This window comes from Cavia porcellus, unplaced genomic scaffold (assembly GCF_034190915.1).
Source record: "Cavia porcellus strain 051 isolate PalLab524CR breed Dunkin Hartley unplaced genomic scaffold, mCavPor4.1 scaffold_1, whole genome shotgun sequence".
Taxonomy (NCBI): Eukaryota; Metazoa; Chordata; class Mammalia; order Rodentia; family Caviidae; genus Cavia; species Cavia porcellus.
Window position 1 is genome coordinate 116558299 of NW_026947484.1, and position 26735 is coordinate 116585033.

General features: G+C 38.7%; 1 protein-coding gene and 2 long non-coding RNA genes across 3 annotated transcripts in view; 2 read left to right on the forward strand and 1 right to left on the reverse strand.

Annotated features, from left to right (window-relative positions):
• Nucleotides 1-5686: 5686 nt before the first annotated feature.
• Nucleotides 5687-23179, forward strand: LOC111754285 (uncharacterized). Its single transcript, XR_002788985.2, has 4 exons — nucleotides 5687-6014; nucleotides 11622-11883; nucleotides 14192-14345; nucleotides 22071-23179. It is a non-coding gene; the product is annotated as an uncharacterized LOC111754285 (long non-coding RNA).
• A 2489-nt stretch (nucleotides 23180-25668) lies between these two features.
• Nucleotides 25669-26735, reverse strand: part of Alg14 (ALG14 UDP-N-acetylglucosaminyltransferase subunit) — a 92169-nt gene continuing 91102 nt past the window's right edge. Inside the window, exon 4 of the mRNA XM_063254619.1 lies at nucleotides 25669-26548. Within this exon, the coding sequence (XP_063110689.1) occupies nucleotides 26318-26548 (231 nt within the window). The 3' untranslated portion in view covers nucleotides 25669-26317. The remainder of the gene's footprint in view (nucleotides 26549-26735) is intronic.
• Nucleotides 26544-26735, forward strand: part of LOC134477293 (uncharacterized) — a 49787-nt gene continuing 49595 nt past the window's right edge. Inside the window, exon 1 of the long non-coding RNA XR_010049237.1 lies at nucleotides 26544-26708. This is a non-coding gene — a long non-coding RNA (uncharacterized LOC134477293). The remainder of the gene's footprint in view (nucleotides 26709-26735) is intronic.

Here is a 26735-nt window from a genome sequence, read left to right on the forward strand (position 1 = left end):
GCTTAAATTTGTTTTCCTTAATAAATATTAAATCTGTGAGAAGCTTAATGATGCAAAGTCAGTCACTCAGTGTTTTAGTCTATTTTCAGTTGCCCTACCAGAATATGACACACTGGATAAATTGTAAAGACAAGACATTTACTTCTATCTGTTTTGGAGGCTGACATCTGGACATACCCTCACACGGTGAGAAGACAAAGCAAGCACTGGAGACAGAGAAGACAAGAGAGTCCTGCATTTAAAACAAATGTACTCTCAAAATCCCTCGTGACCTAAAACCAAGCAAAATAAGACAGAACAAAGCCAATCAAAATAAACCAGTGTAAGTGACACAGGATTTCAAAACAATAGGAAATCAACAATGGTTACCATAATACCTCTTGTTGTCTCCAAAATAGCTGCGGATACCTTCAGATATAGTAAAATTCAAACAAAACAGAACCGAGTAGAACCAATGAAAACAAAACAATGAATTCGATAAAGGACTTCAAAATAAAATAATAGCAAATCCAAAACAGCTACCACAATATATCTTATTTTTGAAATAGCTGCCCATGCCATCAGATACAATAAAATCAAATAAAACAAAACAGAATAAAACCAAAAGCAACAAAACAATGAAAATGATACAGGACTTCAAAACAAGATAGTAGGGAATTAACAGTGGCTACCACTTTCACAAGGAGATACCCCATAGATGCTACAATGAGTATTGTTATCCTCTGAATAGATGACCATACTACTGCCTTTAGACCTGCAGTCAGTGAAATACTAAACACTACAAGCATTAAATTATGTTTTACCTCAATAGCTATCATTGCAGCCTGTGTTTCTCCAGATCAACCGGCTGATGGTGATGGGCTCTTCCTGTTTCCCAGCCTATGTGCTGGAAGGGGCTGGCATCTGACTCTAACCCCAGTGACTTGCATATGGCACAGATTTGCAGGGAGGGCTCACTTTCTGGTGACTTCTTGTTCTCTTCCCTGTTCAGTCCGCAAATGGTGCTTATTCATGGGAAAAGGTTGGCATCTAGTTGTTCTCACAGCAAGTAGCATATGGTGCTGATTCACAGGGGAGTCTTGCTTTGGTCCCAAATCACATCTTATTAGGTCCTCCACCCCAACACTTCTGCATGGAGGGTGAAGTTCCCAGCACATGAACTCTGGAGGACATATTCAAACTTCAGCACTCAGGAAACTGAGAAAAGTTCTGTGTCAGTTCAGAAGGAGCAAATTGGATGGGGACTCTGGTCAGAGTAAACACAGAAGGACTTGTAGTGGAGATATAATAGGCTTCTTAAAAATAAACATCAAAAAGTGAAGGTTTACGAAAATCACCCTCCTTTCCTTTATCATTTTCTTTGCTGAGATTGAGTCTCACTATGTAGTTCTGGCTGACCTTGAACTCACTACATAGCCAAGATCAGCCTCAAACTCATGGCTATCCTTTTCCTCAGCCCCCTGAATGCTAGGATTACAAGCATGAACCACTATGCCTGGCTTACTCCATTTTCTACAGTATAAAAAATTGACTGGCCAAGGACCACATTCTCTAGCCCCAACATCCCTTCAGTGTCATCTGCCTAGTTCTCGGCATGGAAAGAGTAGAAAGGATAGGGCTCACACTGGATCAATATGGTTAGGATGCAGATGTATCATCTTCATTTCACTTTCCTGTCTGCACACTGGACACAGAGGACTCAGAAGGCCCTTAGGACAGTGGATCACAGGGATGAGACAGTCTAGGTCTCTGAATAACCATGTAGCTGAAAAACAAAAACAAAAACAAAAACAAAAACAAAAACAAGGTGCTCCCTGACAAGGACCTTGGCATGGATGTTCCTTGAGAGAGACATGAATTCTACTGCATTCAGCAATGGAGATGTAGAGGACTGTCTGTTACAGCAGTGTGCTAGTCAGGGAGCCAAAGAGGTGGAGAAGGAAAAAGAGAGGGAGAAAAGAAGGGAGGAAATGGAGAGAGAGAGAGAGACAGAGAGACAGAGAAAGACAGAGAGACAGAGACAAAAATAGAGATTATAAAGAACTGCTCATGTGATTATGGCAACTGGCAAGTCCAAACTCCAGAGCTGGCCAGCAGGCTGAAGATCTGGGAAGAACTGGTAGTTCAGTTGAAATCTCAAGGCCTTCTGCTTGTGGAATTCCCCCTCGCTTGAGGAAGTGGAGCCTTTGTGCTTTTCAACCAACTGAATCAGGGAGGCTCACCCTCGTCGTGGAGGACAGTCTGTTTTACTCAAAGTCAACTGACTTCCATAATAATCTCAGTCAAAAACACCCTCACAGAAACTTTCACAATAATGTTCGACTCATATGTGGGCACCATGGCCCAGCCAAGTTGAAATAGAAAATAACCATTCTACATTGTTAGTACTTCCTTAATTTACACCAAGGTGACTAATGACTAATCCATGCAGGAATGGTATTTTCCTCACTCACCTGTCTTTGCTCAGAGACTGTTTCTATCTTGCTAAAGAAAAATGATGTTATTTTCAAAGCAGGCTGAAAACAGCAAACTCTCTACAAAGATATAATGAAAGGTTTGCAAAAGCACTAGTTAATAGACTATACTCATTCAGTATACTGCAATCATCTGTCTGCACAGGAAAGAATATTTTGGCTTGAGTTTTAATAAACAATTTATTTCTTTGCACATATGAGAATCAGGTACTGTGAAGAAGAACACAAAGAAGCCTGCCCCACCCCATTTTTCGTCTTCAATAGCTAACAGAGGGTTCTCTTGGTGAGGATGAGCTTGCCTGTCCCTTGTCCATTGTGGTGGCTTTGCCATCTGGACACCGTGACAATGCTTGCAAACAAGGTGGAACAATGAGACTGAAAAGGGGTCTGCTGTAAACTGACATGGCAGGAAACAACTAGAGAAATTATCTTCTATACCTTTGGCAGAAAAAGAAACCTGAAAAGTAAGCATCTCAGTAGCTCCTCACCATAAAATAAGTGGGGAGGATTACTTCTTAGCCCTCACAACGACACTGAAAAAAAATTTTCTATAGCCAGCATTCTTGTCAATACCCTGTAATGACCTAGGCAACTTCCTACTTTCTCTATGAAGACCTCTCACCACCCTAGGGCTGTTTACTTTCATTTATTTAACAAATTCCAGTTGAGCATCTATGATAGAAATGACGCTGTCAGGAATTGTAAGGGGCTCAGAGAAGTACTAGTTTTCATCTCAGTAGACTGTTTGATATATAATACACACATAGGGCCGGGTGTTTAGCTCAGCAGCACAAGTGCCTGCCTGGCAAAAGCAAGGCCATGAGTTCAGTCCCCAGCACCCCCCAGCCCCAAAAGACCAAAATACATACAAATATTAATAGTATATGTGTGTTCACATGGCCATCCTAAAGGATGACAGTATTATACTTTAGCCTCTCTGGACCCCCGATTGGGAGTTCCTGACACTTTGAGACCAGTAAGACAGGCTATTTTATGGGTTTCCACCCTTGAAAGCCATCTACCTCGATCAAAGGAAACTGCTTTTATTTTACTTTTTTTTTTTTTTTTTTTTTTTGTCAGGAATCAAACTCAGGACCTTTAGCTATACCCTTGGCCCTTTCCTTTGAAGTACAATGGGACAGAAAGTGGGCCTGGGACATAGACAAGAGGGGTCAAGAGGATTCATTTGCGGGGTCAGGATAGGAGTACCCAGTATCCCAGTGGCCTGTGACCCTTGTACTTCCTAAGGGCCTTCCTTGATTTTAGAAGGAAGTCAGAGCAGCCATGACATGACATGGGTAGGAAGTCTGCTGATCTACAGACTTACAAATAATCTCAGCAAAGGGCTGGAGCTCCCACACTCTCAGACCACAGAGAAGCCCACAGTACAGTGTGGAGAGTGCACAAGGGCTGCTGGAGGCCAGGTCCTGGAGCAGGAAAACAGCTGTCTGCTGCGGACCCCATCTTTCCCTCCCCACACTTGCTTTTAAAGCTTGGAACCAGGAGTCTGAAGCAAATCCCCTTTGCTTTGCAGTCAGTGTTGGCCTTTAGCCCACTGGCCCGCTGGTCCAATGGGCTCTCTCACACCTACAAGAGGAGGGATTGGATTGGGAGAGGATTTCCCACCCTTAGCATGCAGGACAACTCTTCGTTTACTTATCAAGCTGAAAAGATTATTCTGAAGTTTAGGTATTTTTGTTGGGTTGATAATTCCTCTGGCTAGGTTATAATTCCAATATCCTAGCTCCAAAATCTGCTGCATTTTTTTTTTTTTTTTCCTGGCTGAACCTCAAAGGTCAGCCTGGAGAGGCTGGAGGAGGGTGGGATTTCCCCTCATGTCAAATAAACAAGGAAGTGAAGGAGGCCTCTGTGTTCTCAGAACTCCAAGCGTGAAATGATGTGATCCTAAGCATTTAAATCACTTGGCTGGGATTAAGCATGAAAAGCTTCCTTTTTCATACCAATTAGATCTGAGCCTCCATGATGCATTTTGGGACTTGTGATTATCACTGTAATTACACTTCAGTTCATGCCCTGGGTGTTCTGAAAAGCTTTAATAAATAATAATGATAATAGTAGCCAACATTTATATCTATGCTCCTGGCACTGTATCATGGGCTTTAATACATACCTATAATAACACTTTCAATTATTCTCATTGCACAGTGGAGATACAGGAGTAAAAGACAACAAACCAACAAACAATAAATCCTGCCCACGGTCAATGCAGGATTCCAATCCTATGTTTTGGTTTCCCAAAGCTGTTTTAATCTACTCTGAAAATGAGGCAAACCACAACATACTCTAAGCCTCGTAAGGACGTTTGCAGAGTACAGGCAACTGATGGATCCTTTCATCAAGTAAAAATACTTAGTCTGTGTAAATCCACAATGTATATACACACTTTGTGGAATACTTAAGGGGACTACAATATCGTGATTCACAGAAGTGAAAGTGTTTTAAGGAATATTGAAGATATCTTTGTTCACTAAGTGCACCTCTTTGCGATACTAAGCTGAGAAAAGCAGATGAACCTTGCCCTGAAAAGTAGTTTTGCTCCCCGCTTCCTCTTCTTACTGAAAAAGAGAATGCCCATTTTTTGTGGCAGTGAGAAAATAGGTTAACACCTTTTTTCTTTTCTGCTTATCATAGTAATGCATCTCATTGTAAAACAGAAAAAAATGCAAAAATGTATAAAATAAGAAATTTTCCAGTAGTGTCAGCTCCAAAGAAATAAATATAACTATAGATAAAGATGATAACATGACTCTTCCTCTAAGGAAGATAGAGGGTACCTGCTTGTAATTTCTTGTCAGGCTCATGCAACCCTGAAGGATATGAAGATTTTTGTTTTATTTTAATGTGAGATGTCTAATCTCAGAGAAAGTATAAACACAACCTAAAGTAAGTATGAAATAATACTCTGGCCATATGGCCTGAGAAAGCCCCTGGCCCCTATCTTTTTTATTTATTTCCATGAAAAGACACCAAAGACATTTAAAGTTAGGATTATGCTGGAAAACACAGGGTAGATAGCTACCAGATGTATACAAGGAATCAACGGACATGGCAGTAGACACTAAGTAGATATTTGCTGAATGAAGAAAGAGAAATCTTTATATTTGGAACATTTAAACAAAACCACTCTGAAATACAAGGCTTCATAGGTTTTCCGTTTACTTTCTCTTTCTTCTTTGCCTTCTTTCTTTTTTTATTTTCCATATGTGGCAAGGGAAAATGCAGCTCGGTGGTTCCTGACTAAATTTTATTTTGCTTTCACTTTCTGCCATTTTCAGTTCCTGTTGCTGCACTCTGAGACTCACTGAAGTGCAGCAATACTAGTCTTTGGCCGGTGCTACAAGGGACAAGGTTGGCCTGCAGCCAGGCAGCAGGAGACATTATTAACGCAGCTTCCACACAGTTCCCGCTCAGGAACCTCTGCAAAGAAACGAATAACCCTGGATCGGTGCTACTAAGCACTGTTTGAAAATGCTTCACTGCAAAAGAGTGGCAAGGATTTTACAAGAGCTATGAAAAAATGTATGTAAGTTAATAAAGCCTTTTATTGAGTATTTACTGTGTTACTATGTGCTTTACATCTATTAACTCTTCTTCAAAACAACCCCATAAAGAAGTTATAGCTATAACCCTCGCCTTACAAATGAAACAACTGAGGTTCAGAGAAGCTCAGTAGCTTGCTTAAGATGAGAAGCAAGACAGGATTTGAATCCTGGCAGTCTGGCACCAGGGTCCAGGTGTCACACTCATGATGAGGCCTTAACTATGTCATGCTGCCGGGTGGCTCTGATTTGAATTCCATCATAAATCAGGGAGACAACTTGTTGCAGAGTTCTGGAATTTTAGTGTATATGGATTGTCCCTCAGAGTTGAACAAAATGTTGCTGAAATTTGAAAATATTTTAAAAGGTTTTGTTTTTTCTTATTAATCACATCATTTGTTCATTCTTTTCAAGATCATTTAAAATTTTTTATTAGTATATGTTTGCACTGTATAATTACTACAATAATTGTATGGAGCCAGTAAATGTATATAACACATCTTAATTCTTTTTACTTCCCATTTCTTTCCCCACCCCATTTGCAAAAGATCTACCTTTCTGTTTCCTATTATCTTTTATTTTGTAGTTTATTTATACTTTGGGTTTCTCATATTAGAGAAATCAGAGGATACTTAAGCTTTTGTGTGTGATTATTTATTTCATTTAACATTATAGTCTCAAGGTGTATGTTTTCCTACAAATGACTCAATTTTATCCTTCTGTATATCAGAGTAGTATTCTGTTATGGCTTGTGTCTAGATATCCCCCTAAAGCCTCATGTGAGCATAGCTAGAGCTTTTCAGAGGTAGCTGGATCTAGAATGTGTGATGCTGGGATTATGTGAGGTTCTGGCATTAAGAATGGATGACTACTAAATCAGTCCATTGGGTGTGGATAATGGGAAGGCCCACCCTAGGTGTGAGTGCTACTTGCCCTAAGGGAGTGTACCCTGGATAGACTATAAGAGACAGAAAGAGGGCTGCTGCCGTAGTTTCCTGCTTGTTTCCTTGCTACTTTCCCATCTTCTGCCCACTGTTTTGTAACAGCTGTTTCTCCTCTTTGATGCCTCTGTCATGCCACCCTGCCTTGGAGCAGCCCATTACGAACCAAAACTTCTACAAACTGTGTGCCAAAATAAACATTTCCTTCTTTAACTTAGGGTGTTAGGTGTTTTGTCTCAGCAATGAGAAAAGTAACAAAGACATATTCTATTGTGTGTAAATACCACATTTTCTTTATCTTTTTATCTGTTGATGAAAATGTAGGCTGCTTCCAAGATTTAGTTATGATGACTTGTGCTGCTATAAACACTGGTATGCATGTATCACTGCAATGTGATATCTTTTACTTTTTCAGGAAGATACCCATAAGAGAAATAGCTTGGGTTGAGTAGAATTTCATTTTAGTTTCTGAGGACTCTCCATAGTGATTTCCACAGTGGTTATACTAGTTTACATTTCTATCAACAATGTAGAAAGGTTCACTTAGCTTTGCCAGCATAGTGTTTGATTTCTTGCTAATAGCCATTCTTCCTGGAGTAAGCAATAATTTCAATGTTGTTTTAATTTGCATTTCTCTAATGCCCAGAGATATTCAACATTTGTTTTCATTTATTTATTGGCCACTTGTACTTCTTATAAGACATGTATTCATTTTAGTTGCCTCCTTTCTTTGGGTGGGTCTTTTATTTTGGAGAGTTTAAATTTTTAAAATTCTTTATATATTCTCCATATTAGTTCTCTGTCCCAGGAGTAGCTGCCAAACTTTTGTTCCCATTTGATAGGTTGCTTCTTTCCTCTGCTGGTTGTTTCCTTTTCTATGCACAAGATGTTTAATTTGTTATGATTCCATTTGTTGATTATTGATGTTACTTCTTGTGCAAATGGAATTTTGTTTAGAAAGTTCTTGCCTATGCTTATGTCTTCAAGAGTTTCACCTATTTTATCTTCTAGAATGTTAAATGTTTTGGTTTTAAGATTTAGATCTTTTCAATCTACTTTTAGTTTAGTACATGGTGAGACTAAGGATCTAGACTTAATCTTTTGTATATGTATAGCAGTTTTCCCAGCAACATTTATAAAAAAGGCTATTTTTCCTCTAGGATGTGTTTTTGGGTTCTTTACCAGAGATCAACTAGCTGGACACTTGGAGTTATTTCTGTATCCTTTATTCTGTTTCATTGATCCATATGTTTGTTTTTTGCACCAGTACAATCCTGTTTTTATCACTTAGCTTTGCAATATAATTTGAAACCAAGATTATGATGCCTCCTGCTTTGTTCTTGTTGCCCAGAATTGGTTTTGCTATTCTAGGTCTCTACCTTTTCATTATGAATTTTAGGATTATTTTTGCTAGTTCAGTGAGGAATTGTTGGTATTTTGATTCAAACTGCATTTAGTCCGTATGTCTGTTAGGCTGTATGAGGGAGATGAAATAGACAAAACAGATGAAGATAGCCCTATGGAACAGCCCCGTGTAAGCCACAAGAAGTCAATGGGAAGTAAAATTGAGTGACTTATGCCAAGGACTTCCCTATAGCAGGAACATAGTTACTGTGCATAATGGGAGAATACACGGAGTCTGGGAGACCTGGATATGAGCCCTGAGCCTCTTACCATGTGCTTCCCCCGTGAAGTTAGCTGCAGGCTGACCTAAAAGGTACTGTAGTTTCTTCCAATTTTAAGTCTCTGTTATGGTTTGTGTCTAGATGTCCCCTCAAAGCCTCATATGTGGTCATAGCACTTTTTTGGAGGTGAATCTAGAGTGTCCAATGCTGGGATTAGGGTTGGTGATTGCTGGATCAGTCCACAGATTGGATTGGCACTGCACTAATCCTGGTAGACTGGATACAACATAAGGAACACAAAAAGGTTTATCTCTTTCTGTTCCTTGTTGCTTTTGCTGTCTTCTGCTGCCATGAATTGTTTGTTGCTTCTCTCCCAGGTGCTGCCCTCCTTAGAGCCAGCTGGTATGGACTGAAACCTCTACAAACTCTAAGCTAAATAACCTTTTCCCTTTTTAACTTTGGGCATCAGGTATTTTGTTTCACAATAAGAAAAGGAACTAATACAGCCTCATTTTAACCATCTTTCTGGTATCCATTCTTCATTGGAAAGGCAAAAATGAAAGAAAATATCACTGAATTTCTTCACAAATAAGTTGAGGTTGTTTTTTTTTTTTTTTTTTTTTTTAAATTTTAAATTCCATTGATAGGCTAAGCATGAGAAACAGCCAACTCCTAGTGTTAGGCATGTAGGTGGGAACCATGGCATAGCAAACAGAAATCTCAGGGCATGGGATTATTTTTAAAATTAAAATTATACAAATAACAGATGGGCCCCTGAGCAGGGAGAAAATTCAAATACTTAGAAATGCATGTTCTAAAAAGCTAGAGTTCTTTATTTCTCTCATTCTATCTCTTCCATAGAGTAGTATAATTTTAAATGAAGAAAATAATTTTAATGGTATCAATTTAAAAATTAGCTTCTGGCCTAAAAGCCAGAATGAAAAAGTTTAACCTCAACCTTATATTTCAGTCACATTATCTCTTATTCATTGATAGTATCTTTTCAGCTCTCCTGATAGTGAAGCTGTTATCTGAGTTCCAGGTATTGTAAATGTGTTTTAACTGCATATTTTTTAATAACCTTGTATAATAATTTTCAGCACAATTGTTTTCTCTTTAATGCTTTGTATAAGGATCAGCAAAAAGGCCCGGGAATTATGACAGCTATTTTAGACCTTTTGTGACCAGCCAATTTGTGTGTGAAGTGTCTTTGGTTCCATATTTTCACCTGTTAAAAAAAGTTCTGTGTTCTAACCCTCTGTATTATGGATTGAACCCAGAGAACTCTGAGCTATTCCCCAGCACTTTTTTAATTGTGTGTTTTGGATGCAGACTCTCACTAAATTACCCATGCTGGTCTTGACTGTGGTCCTCCTGCCTCAGCTGGATTATAGGCACACACAACCACACCTGGCTAAATTCTGTTTTTACATCTGAGTTATTAAACTTCTCCCAGTGGTACTCAAAGAAGAAAAAAAATGTCCATTTGAAACTACTCTTCTTTTGCTGACTATAAGCAGAATTAGCTTATTTGTGTGTTGGAAACTGCTACTTCTATGGTTCTGTCTTTTGTTTTGATCCCCGAATGGTTTACTTTACATCTCAAACTTATACTCAAATGATTACATTTGATTTATTTTGCATGTCAGTCTAACCACTAAGCATATGTCATCACATCACTTAATTTATAACAGAACATAAATCTGCTGTGTTAGCTTTTCTAGTTAAAATAGCATGTAGTAATTTACAGTCACCCACAAGAAAATGCAGAGAGAAAAACACTAAATAACAAACAATAGCCAAGAGGCTCAGACAGTTAAAAAATTTAAGGCAGATTTTTGTTTAAAACTATCATTTTCTTTTAAAAAAACTGCCACAATTCATTTATTTCTTGTATACTGCTGTCCTCACAGTTTTCACACACACACACACACACACACACACACACACACACACCCCCAATGCGCACGTCTACATTTTTGAAGTTATGGGATGATTGGACAGGCACAGAAGGAAAAGAGATAAGACTGTTTGCTTTTCCAATGAATTTCAAGCCACAGATAAAAATAGATTTTAAAATAAATAAATGTCCTTTAAAAGTCTCTGAGTATTTTGTGCCATTTTGTTGGTGGTGGTGGGGGGTGAGGGGAACAGTCTACAGAGAATTTAAGAAACTCTATGGTTTGTCTTTCTGGAAAATGCATTGATACACATAAACTCCCAAATTATAAAAATTGCCAACAATTCTCAGTTATGAAAACCTGGCTTAGATACTGGGAGGTAAGTGGTTTTTAAAATGTTGAATATATGATTACTGATTGTATTATAGCTAACAGAGGTAAGCCAGATTCTCAGTATTCCAAAACACTTAATACATAATTTGTGTATAGAGTAAACTAATTCCTATTTTCAATACAATAAATTTATTAAAAATATGTTCACAGGTTTGGTTAAATAAACATGGGTTTTAGGCCTCTGTACCCCATCCAGAACAGTAGGAGGAAAAAGCAAGGAAATCCTTTCATTGTATAGCTGACTTGCTTCCTTTTCAGAAATGGAAATTGTAACGTACACTGCCTCATACTTAAATCTATACACTCAACATAGTATGTAAGCCAGGACTTGGGTGGCAGACCCCAAATACTTTAATTACGTGATTATTCACACATAAAATGTTGTTAGACAATAGAAAAAACAAGAAATTCATAAAACTGTGGTACCTTGAACTGAAATTGTTTTCAATGATGCAAATTAGAACCTTCACAAAAATCTGCAATCCTTGTAAGACCTGGTTGCTCAAACCAGCACTTTATGACCAAGTGTAGTAGCTCTCTCAAGCCCACAATCTTAGAGCAGCTTGGGAGGCTGACAAGTTACTCCTTTAACCAGTCTTGCGAGTTGAGCTTTCTCCAGCAAGGACAGGTGCTCAGGATTCAGCAAAAAGATATTGTTTCAGTCAGAATTACATTTTTTGTATCTTTCTCTGGTCTCTTTCCTTACTTTCTTGGCTTGATACCCAAGCCCACTGCACCAAATGGCCCTTCCCATTTATTCAGCTTGCTCTGATGAGAAAGACATCTACTTGCCGCCACATGAAGGGGCACCTTGCTGTCACTCACTGTGCATGCACCTCCTGCTGTCCTCACACCATCAGTGGGCCTGACACCGTGTACAGCCAGCCAGAAACTGGGGAGGCCAAACAAGGACGGCAGCAGAGCCAGCAGGCCAGCACAGCCCGCTCCCTCCCAAGGCTTCTGGGAAGCAGTGAAGGTTAGTAGTGAAGGTCAGTATTTTTTTATGTCTGTTTTCAACCCACAATGATCCTTTCAGAGTACCATTCGAGCAGGCAGGTGTGTGCTTCTTTACATTATCTTTTCATTGAAGAATCCTGGTTTCCTCAACTAAATTTAAAAGCCCTTTGACAGTGGAGAGGCTGAAGATGACTGTAGTATACAGTACCTTTGGGCTTGCATCCTCTTCCTTTGGTTTCTGTGGACAACGTTTCCACTCCTCCATTCGGTATTGATGTGGCTATGGGTTACAGCTCCTTAATGAGGCTCACAGGACTGAGGCAGAGCTAATACTGAGGGATGCTTCTAATAAAGAGGGTGGGGGAGGAGAAAGGGACATTCTTTGTCTTTTAGAGCTGCTAGTTAGGAGGATGTGAACCTGAGGCTTCTGGTGACTAGCTTGCTTACCACGTAAAGTCTGAGGCTGTGTCTAGGATGGAGAAGGGAAGGGAAGAGCAGGGTCAAAAAAGGAAGTGAAACTAGGGTGCTATGTGATTCTTGAATTCACTGTGCTTTGAAATTGGATTAACTCCTAGACTTTGTTTATATGAGTCAAAATTTTTTTTAGTTGGGTTTCTCTTAAGTATTTTCACATAGCTACTTTTTTGTATGTGGTTCTGGGTATTGAACCCAGGGAGCACTGAGGTACATGCTCAACCTCTTTTCATTTCTGAGACAGTCCTTGGTAAGTTGTCTAGGGTCTGCTGGAATTTGTGTTCCTTCTGCCTCAGCCTCCTGAGTAGCTGGGATTACAGGTTTGTGCCACTGCACCCAGCAGTACTCTTAGTGTTCATAATGAACCCACAGCATTATTACAGAGCTTTGCATGTGGCTAGTTCTCCATAAATATCTTTTGATGGAATTACAATTTGTCCATAGAATTGATTCTAACTGGGCAAAAATGTTGAGGAAAACATGGCAAAAAAGAACAGAAAACAGATTCTAGATCAATTTTTCCCAGGGAGAGTGCATTTTGAGTAAAGGCAGAGCAGAGTGGGAAGATGGCACAGTAAACACAGAGGGTACAAAGCATAGCACATGGTCAGGCCTGCCTGCCTCTAGATCCTCTCTCTGCTACCTAGCAGCTGTTTGACTCTAGAACAGCCTCTGTGTGCCTCTAACCTTCTGTTTCTTCATCACAGTGGAAATAGTACCTACAGGTCACTGGACTACTAGGTTAAATATAAGGTAATCGATATGGCACTATTGGAAACTGTGAGTAACCAGTGTATGCTGGTTATAATTATTATCAGTGGGCTTTGCTTTCTAGTACTAGAGATTTAACCCAGGGTCTTCATACTGAACTACATCCCCAACCCTCTCAATTTTTTCTTTTGAGAGATATTTTCACTAAATTGCTAAGCAGCCATGGCTAGGCCTAAATTTACCATCTCCTGCTTCAGCCTACCAGAGTGCTAGGATCACAAAGCACCACTTTTGAAGAAAATACTGTTAGGGCTTTCATTTTATAAAATCATAAAATTATTTTTATAAAGTAGAGCTGGGAGCTGGGGATGTAGAACAGTTAGTAGGGCAAGAAGTGCTTACCTTTTATTTTTGTAACACTAGAACAGGTACTAGTAGTTTAAATCCCCGGTAAGCCCCTGCAGCCTGCAGAAACCAGATTAGAAAACTTCATTTAAGAAAGGGATGGAGTGTGAAGTCCAGTGTTTTATGGCAAGTGGGAGGCAGGTAGTATTTTGTTGAATGAAACAGACTTGGACTAGGAATATTTTGAGGAAAGAAGGGATAAGGAAGTTCTTTTAAAGGAAAAGAAGAGAAAGGGAGAATAAGAGAATTCAAGAAGTTGGAGGAGAAGGGAAATTCCAAGGAAAATCAGAAGATGTTTAAGGAAATTTTAAAGAATGTTTACTACGATATGTGATAGAAACCAACCTATACCCTTCCACCCAAAAATTTTCCCGTAGAAACCAACAATGATGTTTAAAACCTTTAGAATCATTCTTCAGAGATTGGGGCAGGTGAGAATTTCGGTCCTTGTACCAGGGAAGACACTGAGCCCAGAAACCTGGTTACCTTTGCACTGTATCTAGATGAGCAATCCGGGCCAGAGAAGTCAGATTTGCCCACCAACTTAATTAACGCAAAGTCAAGACTAGAACTCAGATCTCCTCATTCCTTCTCACTGGCCTTCTTACAAATGGACACGAGGCTCTTTTGGCTTGCTTTATGCTTATTGGCGACATGCCAAATGAGTCAGAATGTGGTCAGTTCGACACTTCCCTAGCTTGGCCTGTACACTGTGCTTGCAGATGTGGCACTGTTATTGCGTGTTCACAGGTTCTAGTCCTGGCTTCGGCATGTACCATCTCCAGAGCCTTGAAAAAGCCATGAGCTCTCTGAGCTATATTTTCATCATTTGAAAAATGGGAACTAAAGTCACCTACACCACTCATTGTGTTGCAAGGACCAAGGAGATGATTTGTGCAAAATGGTAAGAACTGGACATACGTTTCTAAAATCATTTCTATTATTATTTATTAAATTTGCCAGTATTTAAAGACATAATGTTTTAATTTTTTATACTCCCTGAGATACTAGCTCATCAGAATTCATTCTTCAAGATCTTTTCTTAGTATGGAATACATAATTAAATTAAAAATTATAAACTTTGTAAAGAATTCAATTCAGTTATCTACTTCTAGTATTCTATGTATTTTCAAATAGTGATAACCCACACTTTTTTGGTATCATTTTGAAAATGTACTAATAAATTGGGCATGGTGGCACCTTTTGTAGTCCCAGCATGCTGGGAGGCTGAGGCAGGGCAGGAAGGTAACAAGTTTGAGCCCAGCCTGGGCAACTTAGTGAGACTCTATCTCAAAAATAAAAAAGGACGAGGGATGTAGTTCAGTGTGAAGACCCTGGGATCAATTTTTAATACCAAACAAAAACAAAAAAATGTAACAGTTTAAGCATTTTCTATGCCATTAAATATACTCAAGGACATTTTTTTTTTTGAGACAAGGTCTCCGTATGTTTCGTGGGTTGGTTTCAAATTCTTAGATTCCTCTGCCTTAGCTTCCAGAGTAGCTAGGAATAAAGTACATGCCACTATGCCTAGCTAAGAATGATTTTTTTTTTATACCAGGAATCAAAAAGAATGTGATTTTAAATGATGGCACGCTAATCTATTACTTGGACATATAAAATTCATTAAATATTTTCCAATATAGACCGTTTCCAATCTTTTCTAATCTAAATAGTACTTTAAAAACTACTTTTGCCTATAATTTTTCTTCCAAGCTTACTATCCTTTCTGTATTTCAGTGTGCTTGTCTATAAATAAGAAATAATAATGTTATTTCTGAAGGTCATTATGAGGGCTAAATTAATATCTACAACAAGAGTAAAAGTTGGGCCTGGCCTATAAGCTCAACAGTGTTAGCCTCTATTATTATTACTGACTTCAGATATTTGTGGTTGGTACTCAAAACATAACTAAATTGACTACCCTGGTATTAAGTACATCAAATTATGCCTTCTAAAAATGTCATATTTTTATAGCTTTTTCCAGAAATTTGTTTTTTCACATTACCTATATTTGTTGAATGTTCATTATGAGTAGTAATTGAAATTATGTTTGGCTAGATTTTATTTCTATGCCTCAGGATGTCCTTGGAGGGAAGGTGGGGGTCTTAATGTATCAGAAGTAATTTCCTGGTTTTAGAGTTTAAAGGAAATAAACAAAGGCCTACTGATTTGATTGGCTAACCACTTGTTCAACAAGGTTAAAATCTAGTTAAATTACCTTCTTGATACTCTGTGGTTGGACTTGTGCAGCTGTAGGTCAGAAGTTCAGAACAAAAAGTGAAATCCTAGGATTAACTGTCATACTTGTATCAAATAGTTTTCTGTTGAATCAGCTTCCCATGGTAATTTCTTTCTGGATGAGGCCTTGCCACCACTGGTGTATGCTACATTCTCAGTTGGCACTACCAAGGTAGTGCTGAGTAGAAAAGCAACTAACTGATAGAACCTTCTCTCTGTCTCGAGCAAGCCTTGGGTACCTAGGGATTCTATGGATTTCGCTGTGCAGCAGCATGAAAGGGAAGAACACAGAATCAAATGAACGGAGTCTAAGCTCTGGTTCTGACACTAACCAGCTCTGCGACCCTCAGCAAATTACTCAGCCTCCTCTCTTTTTCCTTTGCTTTTTGGAAACAGGATTTTGCTTCATTCCTCAAGGTGGTCTCGCACTCCTGAGCTCAGGAGAGCCTCCTGCTTAAGCCTCCCCAGTACTGGGAATAGGGGATCGTGCCACCACATGGGCTCAGTGAAGCCTTCTCCCACCATTATTTTTCCAAAAGAAGTGATAATAATATTTAGCTCATAAAGGCCACCCCTATTGCCAGGACCCCAGGTAAGAATATTAAAGAACTCCTGTGAACTGCCACTCCCCCTTGTGTTTCCAACTGGTTTCATCTTCTGTGCAGCACCTCTGTACTTCAATTTGCACATCTCAACTCCTTCCACACCCTTTCCCCAGGGCAAGCAATTTCTGCCATCCCTCAACTCTGGGTGCAACTTACCTGCATCCTACAAGGAAAGAGGCCTATGAGAACCTTGAATGCAGATTAGGGTTACTAAAGCAGGGGTGCTGAATTCCTGGGCACCAAAGTTTGCTTTAGAAAAAAGTGTGGCCATGATCTTCTGCCCCTACAGGGAGGAAGTGGTAAATGAGGATCTCTAAGATGGCACTTGGTTGCCTAGATCTGAGGATTAAATGAGTTGACATACAGCGCTCAGCACAGCACCTGGGTTGTTACCAGCACTCAAAGTGATGGAGGTTATTTCTGTCATTGTGATGACAACAGTCAATGTAGCTGGAAGGATTATTATTATTTTTATTTTTTGATATCCAGAATCAAACTCAGGACCTTGCACTTGCCAGGCAGTCACTGTGCTGCTGAGCTTATTGCCCCAGAAGGAAGGATTTCAAAGATAATCTCATTCAAATCTTTTATCTTATTTGGAGAGGAACCTAAAACACCAGGAAACAAAAGCTCATCATGATTAAACATATGCATAGTGTCAAAGATCGTAACCAAACCCCAAACACTCACCATCCAGGTGGCTTTCCATGTTCCACAATGTAATCTCTCCAATGGCAGAAACAGAGGTTGAGATAAGCCCAAATTTATTTAATTAAATGAATTATCTTATGACATTAGGGCTTGAGCACAGAGCATCTACACTGAGCTACTTCCCTGTCCATTTTATTTTTTTAAATTTTGAGACAGGGTCTCACTTAATTGGCTTAGGTGGGGCTCAAATTTGTGATCCTTTCTGCCTCAGTCTCCCAGAGCACTGGGATTGGTTACAAGTATGTGCTACCATGTCTGGCTCAGTCCTAACTTTAATGTTAATGGTCCACAGAGGTAACCAATTACCACAATGACTCATGTTAAAGAGTGTGTCCTTGCAGAAAGGAAAGACTTCACTGGAAGTCACAGTCCTTAAGCCACCTGTAAAGGTCATACCAAGTTGATGCTGGAACACCTCAAATATTTACCGAACAATAAGGAGCACAATCCTTATGTGGACAAAGCAAAAAATGACATACTGTACTTGATGGCAGTGAATTCAAAGGCCCAGACCTGAGGATTTCAAGTTAGAAAAACCTATTGAGATTCAGGAGTCAGATTTTCAGACTGACTGAGACTTTTCTCCATTAAGTTAAATAGGAAATAAAACTAATTTTAAAATGGTCCATTTTGTTCTCATTTTAAAACCTAGTTTCATTTTCTCCATAACCAATACTTTTTGGCTTTTTAGTATCTGAATGAAGATTTATTATATGACACATATTTGAAGAATTTCTAATTATAGGAACATGAGAGCATATACAAAAGTAAGGGTTTTTGGTGGATTTGTATATAGTAATAATTCCCCGTGTACCCAACGCTATCTACTACAGCAACAATCATGCATGGCTGATCCTCTTTATCTGTGAATCCCTCCCTATTACTAGCAATGAATTTGGGATCAAATCACTGACCTTTCCCAATTCCATCCATAAGTACCCTAGTTTCCTATAAAACTGATGAAAGCATTTTAGGCTGTCTCCACCTGGTTGCTTTAGACTTCGCTTGTTCGAATTGGTTGTCAGTGGACTAACACATGGGCTCTTGTTACATGCCTTGCATGATTTTATGTCCAGATAATTCAGGGAAAATCAGGGAATCTTTTTTGTCTGCCAGACTGGAACTAAAAAACAGAACATTCCGGATACTTTGTACTCCTTGATGAATTTTTGTCCATTTTGTATATGGTATTTCCATAAAAGTCTTGCTTTCTTTCCCTTTTCTTTGAAGAATGAAAGCTCCCCCTTTTCTTTTCAAGGAGCAAGAAGACTTATCCCAGCCTCCCCCATTCCTTCTGCTGCCATTCAGCTTCTTTGCCCTTTGACTGTGCCCTGATCTCAGTTTGGATATTCGGAGGGCTAGCAACTGACATGGGGCCATGGTCCTGTCTGATGCCATAGAAAGATGACTGAATTTCAATCACCAGAGATAAGCTGAAAAATTTAAAGGTTCTCTTTATAGTCACTGAGTTTGAAATCACTATCTTAAAAAGACCCAAATGGGGGAAAAGGGGGCTCCAAGAAAGACAGAAAAAAGATTCCACATTTCCTCGCCAGAAACATTGTTCTTATTTTCAGATGAAAGGTCTGGGTAGTGATTAAGGCTTCGTTCTCAGTAGCTATCTCCTTTTCTACATTCTTGCTGCTAATCGTCATGTATGCAGCACATGACTTCTGTTTAAATGTTCAAGTTTATTAGAGTGGAAAAAATTCTCTTATTATACAGGAAAGGAAAAGAGATTAGGAATCAAGTCCAACCATTTGCTTATTCATCTGCATATGGTTAAATGATTTAAAAGAATCCATTGGTTTCAGTTTCACTGTTACATGCAAGCCAAGAAGCAAGGAGAAAACAAAAATCCTTTTCCTACCCATGGTGTAAAAAAATGCATCTTTTTTGCCTTGGGGGCGAGAAATTGCTTCCTCTTCTAACATTGAGCCAAAGTACTCAAACTTTGGGGAAAATGACTCTATCCGAAAGGCTATTTTTCTAATTACCTATTGCTTTGTAACAAATTATCCTAAAATTTAGTGGTGGAAAACAACTACCATTTAATCATGCCGATGGACTCTGGCTCAGCAATTCACAGAGTATAGAAGGGAGGGCTTGTCTTGGTTTCACTGTCTGAGTTTCAGCTGGGAAGACTAGAAATGCTAGGGGAGACTCCAGTGCCAGTGCTAGAATCATCTGGAGGCTTCTCGCTCATATGGTTAGCGCCGGGATTAAGATGACTCTAAGTCTGTGTACTAAGATGCAACTGTGAACATAACATTGACACATGGTCTCTCCATGTGACTTGGGCTCTCTTGAGTTCTGCGAGGAGCACCCCTCCAGGGAACAAGACACCACATCAGACTGTCCCTCGGCAGTATTCTAGTGGCCTGGCATGTTCAGATTCAGGCAAAGTCAGTTCAAATTGAAGGGAGAAAAAGTATCCTCCATGTCTGAGTGGGGAAGTGGCCAAGTCATGTCTGCAGAGGAGTATGGCCAAAATTGAAAAATACAATTCACTTCAGTCATGTTGGCTCAGAGGGGTACAGGGTCTTTGTTGACGTGAGGCCCTTTCATGAAGCCTCTGAGTGGAGTTATGTCACACTGAATTCCTCTCCTCCTCCTGGGCTCCCCTCACCAGCCATTTTCATTCATTTGTTACTCACCTCTTCCATAAGAGCCATTCTTTGGCTTGAGTACATTCTTAGGTTTTCTTTTGTCTCTGGCTGAAAGCAGAGATGGAACTACAATAAATAAGAATACTCCCTATAGAGGCTTCCTGGCTCCTGGGTTGGCTTTTGTCTATCTACATACACATATATCAATAAGTTACTATTGATGATAGTTTTCATTAAAATATATAATTCTCACATCATAAAATTTATCCAGTGTACATAATTCAGTGGTTTTTTAGTATAGTCTCAGAGTTATATAACTATTACTACTATCTAATTCTAGATCATTTTTGGTACAGCTAAGCGGGGGGTGGCACAGGGAATTGAACACAGGACCTCATGCTTTCCAGGCAGGCACTGCACAACTGAGCTAAACCCCTGGCTTCAGACCATTTTTATCTCTCCCAAGAGAAATCCAATTCCTGTCAGGAGTTACTCGCCATTCCCTCTTCCACTGCCTCAACCACTAATCTACTCTCTAATCTAATCTACCACTAGTCTACAGAATTCTGGACACTTTATATAAAGGAAATAGCTCAATATGTAATATTTTGTGACCAGCTTTTTTGATATAGCATAGTACTTTCAAGGTTCATCTATCTCGTACAACGTGTTAGTACTTCATTCCTTTCTGGTATTGAACAATATTCTGTTTACCTGTTTATTAGGTGGTGGACATTAGGGTTGCTTCCACTTTTGGGCTACTATATGTAATGCTACGAATATTTGTGTATAAATTTCTTGCATGTGAATGTATTTTTCAATTCTCTGGGGGTATAAACTTATCGGTTTTGGAATTGCTGGTTCATACATTAACTTTATGTTTGAGTTTTGAAGAATGGTCAGACTGTTTTCCATAACTGCTGTACCATTCTCTATCCTACCAGCAATGTATGGGGAGTCAAGCTTCTTTTCACCTTTGGCAACTTGCATTTTCTGCTTTTTTGATTATAATTGTCCTAGAGGGTTAGAAGAGTCCTATGCTTCATTTAAGGAAAGCTTCTCAGTTGTGGTTGTATATGCCTGTAATCCCAGCACTCTGGGAGGCTAAGGTTGAGGACTAGAAGTTTGAGCTCAGCTGGGGCAATTTAATGTCACAGTAAGATGCTGTCACAAAGTAAAAAGTTTTAATAGGGCTGTGGATATAGCTCAGTATCAAGCCCTTGGGTCAATCCTCAGAATCAGACAAATAAATAAATAAATAAATAAATAAATAAATAAGAGTCAGAGAGAAAACCCTTCTTTAGGCTATTTACAATCCAAGGAAGCCACTACTGTAGAGACAAGGTGTACAAACCTAGTATAATCCTGTCACTAAGTAGGGGCAGGACCTGTAAATGTGGAGTATCACTCTCCTCACTAATAGAACAAGAGATGAAATAATGGTCCTAATCAGCTGACTCTGAGTTAATCAAAAGGGAGATTATATTGAGTGTGCTGGACCCAATCATGTGAGTCCTTAAGAGGGACAAGCAGCAGAAACTCTCCTGGCCTTTAAAAACAAGTCATCAAGAGTCCCACAACTGCAAAGAACTAACTTCTGCCAGCAATCACTCAAATGAGCTTGAAAGATGACCCAAAGCTCCAAAGTAAAACTTAGTCCTGGCCATACCTTGTGATACCCTGAGCAGAGAACTGCCCTTCTTGGATTTCTAAGCTATGGAACTGTGAGACAGTATGTTGTCATAAGCTACTAAGTTGGTGGCAAATTTGTTGAACTGCAATAAAATTAATACACAGGTCAATGACTGATTAAAGAGTATTAGAAGGGGATTTAGTTCAGTGGCTCAGGCGCTTGCCTATAAGTGGAAGGTTGTGAGTTTGATCCTTGGTACAAAAAACAAAACAAAACAAAACAACCCTCCCAAACCCCTCTAAAACAAAACGAAAAAACAAAATAAAGTGTATTACAGGAGATGCAGCCATTGATACAACATTATATAGAGCAGCAGTTCTCACAATGTGGTCCCGGAGCCCCTTGGGGGTCCTTGAGCCATTTCCAGGAGCCTAGGAGGTTAAAACTGTTTTCACAGATATATGAAGATATAATTTGCCCCTTCCCTCTTATTCTTAAAATTGCATAGTGGTTTTCCAGATGTTATATTATATATGATGATATTATTGCTCTGACTGATAATGAAATATGTCCCTCTGTATTTTAAAGTTTTAAAAAATTCTTTAATTTCTAGTATGGTACATATTGACAACTACTATCTACAAAAACTTGAGATTTTCAATAATTTATAAATGTTATTAAGTCTTGAGACCACAAAGTTTGAGACCATTAGCTTAGATGAAATATAATCAAAGCAGGCTGGACAAAATCTAAACAAACTCTATGAAGTTGTCTCTGAAGTAAGACAACTACAAATAATTAGCAAAATTGTTGTTCTTTTCCTTCCACAGCTGTTTTTAAATACGTGGCCCTGCAGCACGGAGGCATACAACTGTGGTAAACTGTGGAATGAGGAGCAATGTTACACAAGAAGCTGTTTAAGTGAGACTTTGGGAAACAAGGAAGATTTTGTGTGAGAAGTGAAATCTAAATTGGAAAGTTAAACAGCAAATAAACAACAAATTGTTAAGTCATTATCTTTTAGGTCTCAGCTAAAGTGTTCCCCTGTTAGAGGCCTTTTCTGATAGCCTTATCCAAAGTACCCAGCAAACTTTACACTCTCCATAATAGTACCCTACGTAACCCTTTCTAGTACTTTATTTTAAACTTAAAGTAAGTCTGGCTAGAACTACAGTACTGTGGTTCAAATCCCAGCTCCGCTACTTTCATATTATATAATCTTTAATATGTTACTTAGTCTCTCTATGTCTCAGTTCCTTAACAAGACTGCTAATTAAACAAGGTATTTAAGTTTGGCTGGCTAAATTGTGATCATGAGACAGAAAGGGAAAAGGTAGTAGGAACTAGTTCAATGTCAGTGCCAGAATCAGCAGGTAAATTCAGATAAGAGGAAAAGTACAGGTAACACTGCAGACAGGAGAGGAAGAAAAGCCAAAGGAAAGTTCTAGTGAAATACGTACTTTTATATAAATATATATCCCTACATAGCCATATGATTATAATGTATTTTTATTACATATAAAAAGAGTGAGAGGAGACACACACAGAAATATATATATATATATATATATATATATATATATAGAGAGAGAGAGAGAGAGAGAGAGAGAGACAGAGACAGAGACAGAGAGACAGAGAGAGAGACAGAGATAGAGACAGAAACAGAGAAACAGCCAGAAAATGTATACATACTTCTGAAGTTTGTTGTACTAATGTCTGGAAGCTAATGACCACCACTTTAAGCACCTCTTATAATTGTACAGGTTAAAGGTAACTTACGTTAATCTCATGATGTCTCAATAAATTTACTACTAATATATTTATACAAGTTTTTCTTTTCATGATGTGTGTATATATATATATATATATATTTTTTTTTTTTTTGGTGGACTCTATATATGTGACCAGTTAAATGTGCAAAGCAAAGAAAAAAAATGATCCTAAATCTGTTGCTTGGGGGATGTAACAGGTTAGCAGGATAAGAACAGTTAACTACTTGAGGAAAAAGATGGCACTATGTCAAATTCATGTTTAAAGTTAGTTGGCAACAAGAACATGATTATAGAATTTTTTTTTTTTTTTGTCTTTTTCTTTTTTATCGGTACTGGGGATCGAACTCACGACCACACACTTGCAAGGCAGGGCTTATGCCGCTGAGCTAAATCCCCAGCCCCTAGAATATGTTGATAGAAATGGTGAGATTGATTCCTCCCTCACCTTCTTAGCAAGAACCTTTTGCTATTCACTTTAAAACTGTCCAAGAGTCCTCTTGTTGACGTGGTTTCATAGCACTCTCCGTTCCAGGCTAACACTTCCTGTCATGACTTCTGGGCATCCTATTTGAAATAGCTGGACCTTCTGACCTGGCAAACTGCGGAGACCTTTCAGACAGCTGAACTGTAGATAAAAATCTTCCAGGGAAGTAGGTGTGGGCAGGATGTGCGGTTTCCCTGCCTCTCATATGAAGGCTGATTCAGTTGATTTTTTCATAAATGGTTTCTTACAGTAAAAGTTGCATTCCAAAGTGTTTTAAGATAAATTCAAAAAGACAAGCTAGCTACTGATTTTCAGCTCAAGTTGAGACTAGAGCACTCTCTTCCTGAATGGCACAGACATGCGTAGCAGGGAAACTATGTTCCCTACTATAATCTCAAACCAGCCCCTCAGCTACTATGACCTTGAGGGCTCAAATTAGTCCTCAAAATAACATACAGCAGAGCAAGCACTTGTTTACTAAAGAATCTGAACTGAGGAGGACAATGTGATAAGATGTGTCTCAGTCAAGCTCTCAATGTGTACACAGCAGTCTGAACCTGGCAAAAATATTTTAAAACTTTTAGTGATATAATTAATACACATAGTTTCTTTCCCTGACATTCTAGGCTAGACATTGTCTAACAAAAGGCTCTGCAAAGTATCCAGGGCATGCATATGTTTCTGGAAAAAATTACGGCAACTTTTGCATAACTCTCCCTGGTGTGAGCACTGTATGCTGTGGCCTTAAAGAAGCCTCTGCATGAGGATTAGCTGTAAGGCTGGGAAAGCTGCCCCACAGCACTGGTAGGCATTAACTGAACTAAAATGCACTTTCTCTCCAATCATCCATCCAGGGCCACTCAGGAACACAGTACAGAGCAGAGAAAAATTCAAATGGGAATCAAAAAGCACATACTGCTTTTAATTAAAAAAATCACTTTCTTTCAAGAAAAACAAATACTTATCTTGTCTCAGCCCCTCACTGATATTCCACTGCCTGATATTCCAGGTCTATAGCTGAGAAGAAACAGAAACAGTAACTGAGATTTGAGGATCTAAAGTCAAAGCACAATGAGTCACCACTTGTCTGTCCGATGGCTACTGAGTCCAGAAAGCAAGATGTCCTTACCATGCTGAGATATCTTCTGCCACTTGGTTTTCTCCAGCCAAAACCCAAGAAAATGTCCTGATGACTGATGTGCCTATATTACTTGAAGTTGTTTATCTCAAAGAATAAGAAGCCTAGGTCAATCTTAGCATTTTAATTTTGCATTACCTTGGGTGACCCCATCTCTTTTAAATACACTTCAATCTCACAATTTCTTTACTAGATTTATATTTTTAACCAAATTATTTAAGAGGAAAAGCATATATGTAAGGGTTGAAGAGACATCTCACTGCTAAGTACTTGCCTAGCACACATGAGGCTCTGGGTTCAATCTCCAACATGAGAAATGTATAACTCTAATATATATACATACAGAATCTGAGATCTCTCTCTCTCTCTCTCTCAAGTGAAGTTTTCATTTTTTATTGGTTGGTTAAAGGAGTAGAGTTTACAGGGAAAGGACAAGAATCCTCGGTTACTGAGGAGATTCCATTAGGACAGATATGGCATCACAAGGTATAGTCTCAAGCAGGATCAGCTACAACACTAGGGTCTAAAGTGTGAGTCCCTTGTTTAACAATTACAAAAAGAACTGGGGATGTAGCTCAATATTAGAATACTTTCTTAGCATATGCTAGACTCTGGGTTCAATTTCCAGTACTGCAAAGTGACAATAACAATAACCACAAAAGAATAAAAAGTAAACAACTAAACATTACTAAGAAATTCAAGAGAGTGAGAACAGAGTATTAATCGAGGAGACATGGCCCTCCTAATTGTAGAACCCTATGGCACTACACAGGCCATGTACCAGTGAAATTCACTCCACTCTCAAACCCTGGCTTTACCACTTACAAGGTAGGTGGTCTTAGACAAGTCATCTGTAAAGTGTGGATAGTAATAACCCCTACCTCATGAAGTTCCTATTAGGATTAAATAAGACAATATTTAAAAAAGAACACTTGGCATATAGCATGCCTTATATAAATGTTCAGTAAACATATGTTGTAGCAGGTCTAAGCATTTCAAAATGCCAGAGACAATGATAGCCATGACATTGTGAATTTATTGAAGCAAATTTTTAATGGTTTAAGAGTTTAGATTCCTGATAGTAACAGTTTTATTTTCTTGACAGTTGTCACATTTTAACAATGTAGAAATTTAAGAATATATTATAGATTGAAGCAAGCTACTCAAAAAGCAAGACTGAAGAATGAAAAGACACTGTTTATGCTCCAGGTTCTGGAAGCCACTAGAAGCAAATTGTCATGAAGCCAATGTAATATAACTATTTCCTTTATGCTGAAGTAATTCACTGGGGACATCACTGCTTCCATACAGGAAATAAAGCCTGTTGTAGCTGAACAAAAACTAAGAAATATCTTTTTGTTGTTGCTGTTTCTTTTTACAATGGAGTTTTTTTTTTTAATAGGAAATGTTACTAATCACACAAACTATATTTAGGTTTAAAAAATACTGAAATAGTAAAAAGCTTGCAGGTGGTGATATACACTTTTATCTAGAAAAGAAATTTGGAGTATAAAAATTTGATGAGTCCCATGTAAGAGAAAGTTCAGTTTCTTCACTGAGTCATTTGCACATTTTTGAAACTTCTGACCATCAACAATTCTCAAGACTTTCAAAAGCCTTTACAATAAACAGGTCATGGTAAATATCATCAACTGCAATTCTAAAGATACAACTTTCCATTTGTCAAACAATTCGTCCAAGGTACACAGATTTGGGATACTTCTCCTTAAGAGTCGGCCATTGAACAATGAAGTAATCCGAGAGATGAATCAGAATCTTTCCAGAGAGGGACAGAGTTTCTACTCGGCAGATGCTTTCAACGTAGACTATGATCACTTTCTTTATTCCTAGTATTCCAAGGAGAAGGGCAGATACACAGATAGGAACGCATGTTCCCGGTCCATTACACAATACCTTAAAAAAAATTAAAGGTAAAATTAATACAGAAGAAAAATCTAAACGAGGTATTTTTCTTTAGGAATAGTCTGACTGTAGAGGAGATTTCTGAGTCTATTCTTGCCCTGTCAAGAACCAGCATATCAAAATCAGCATGTTGAAGCCTTGCGCTTAGGAGGTATGTGAAGATGTGCTGCCTTGGGTC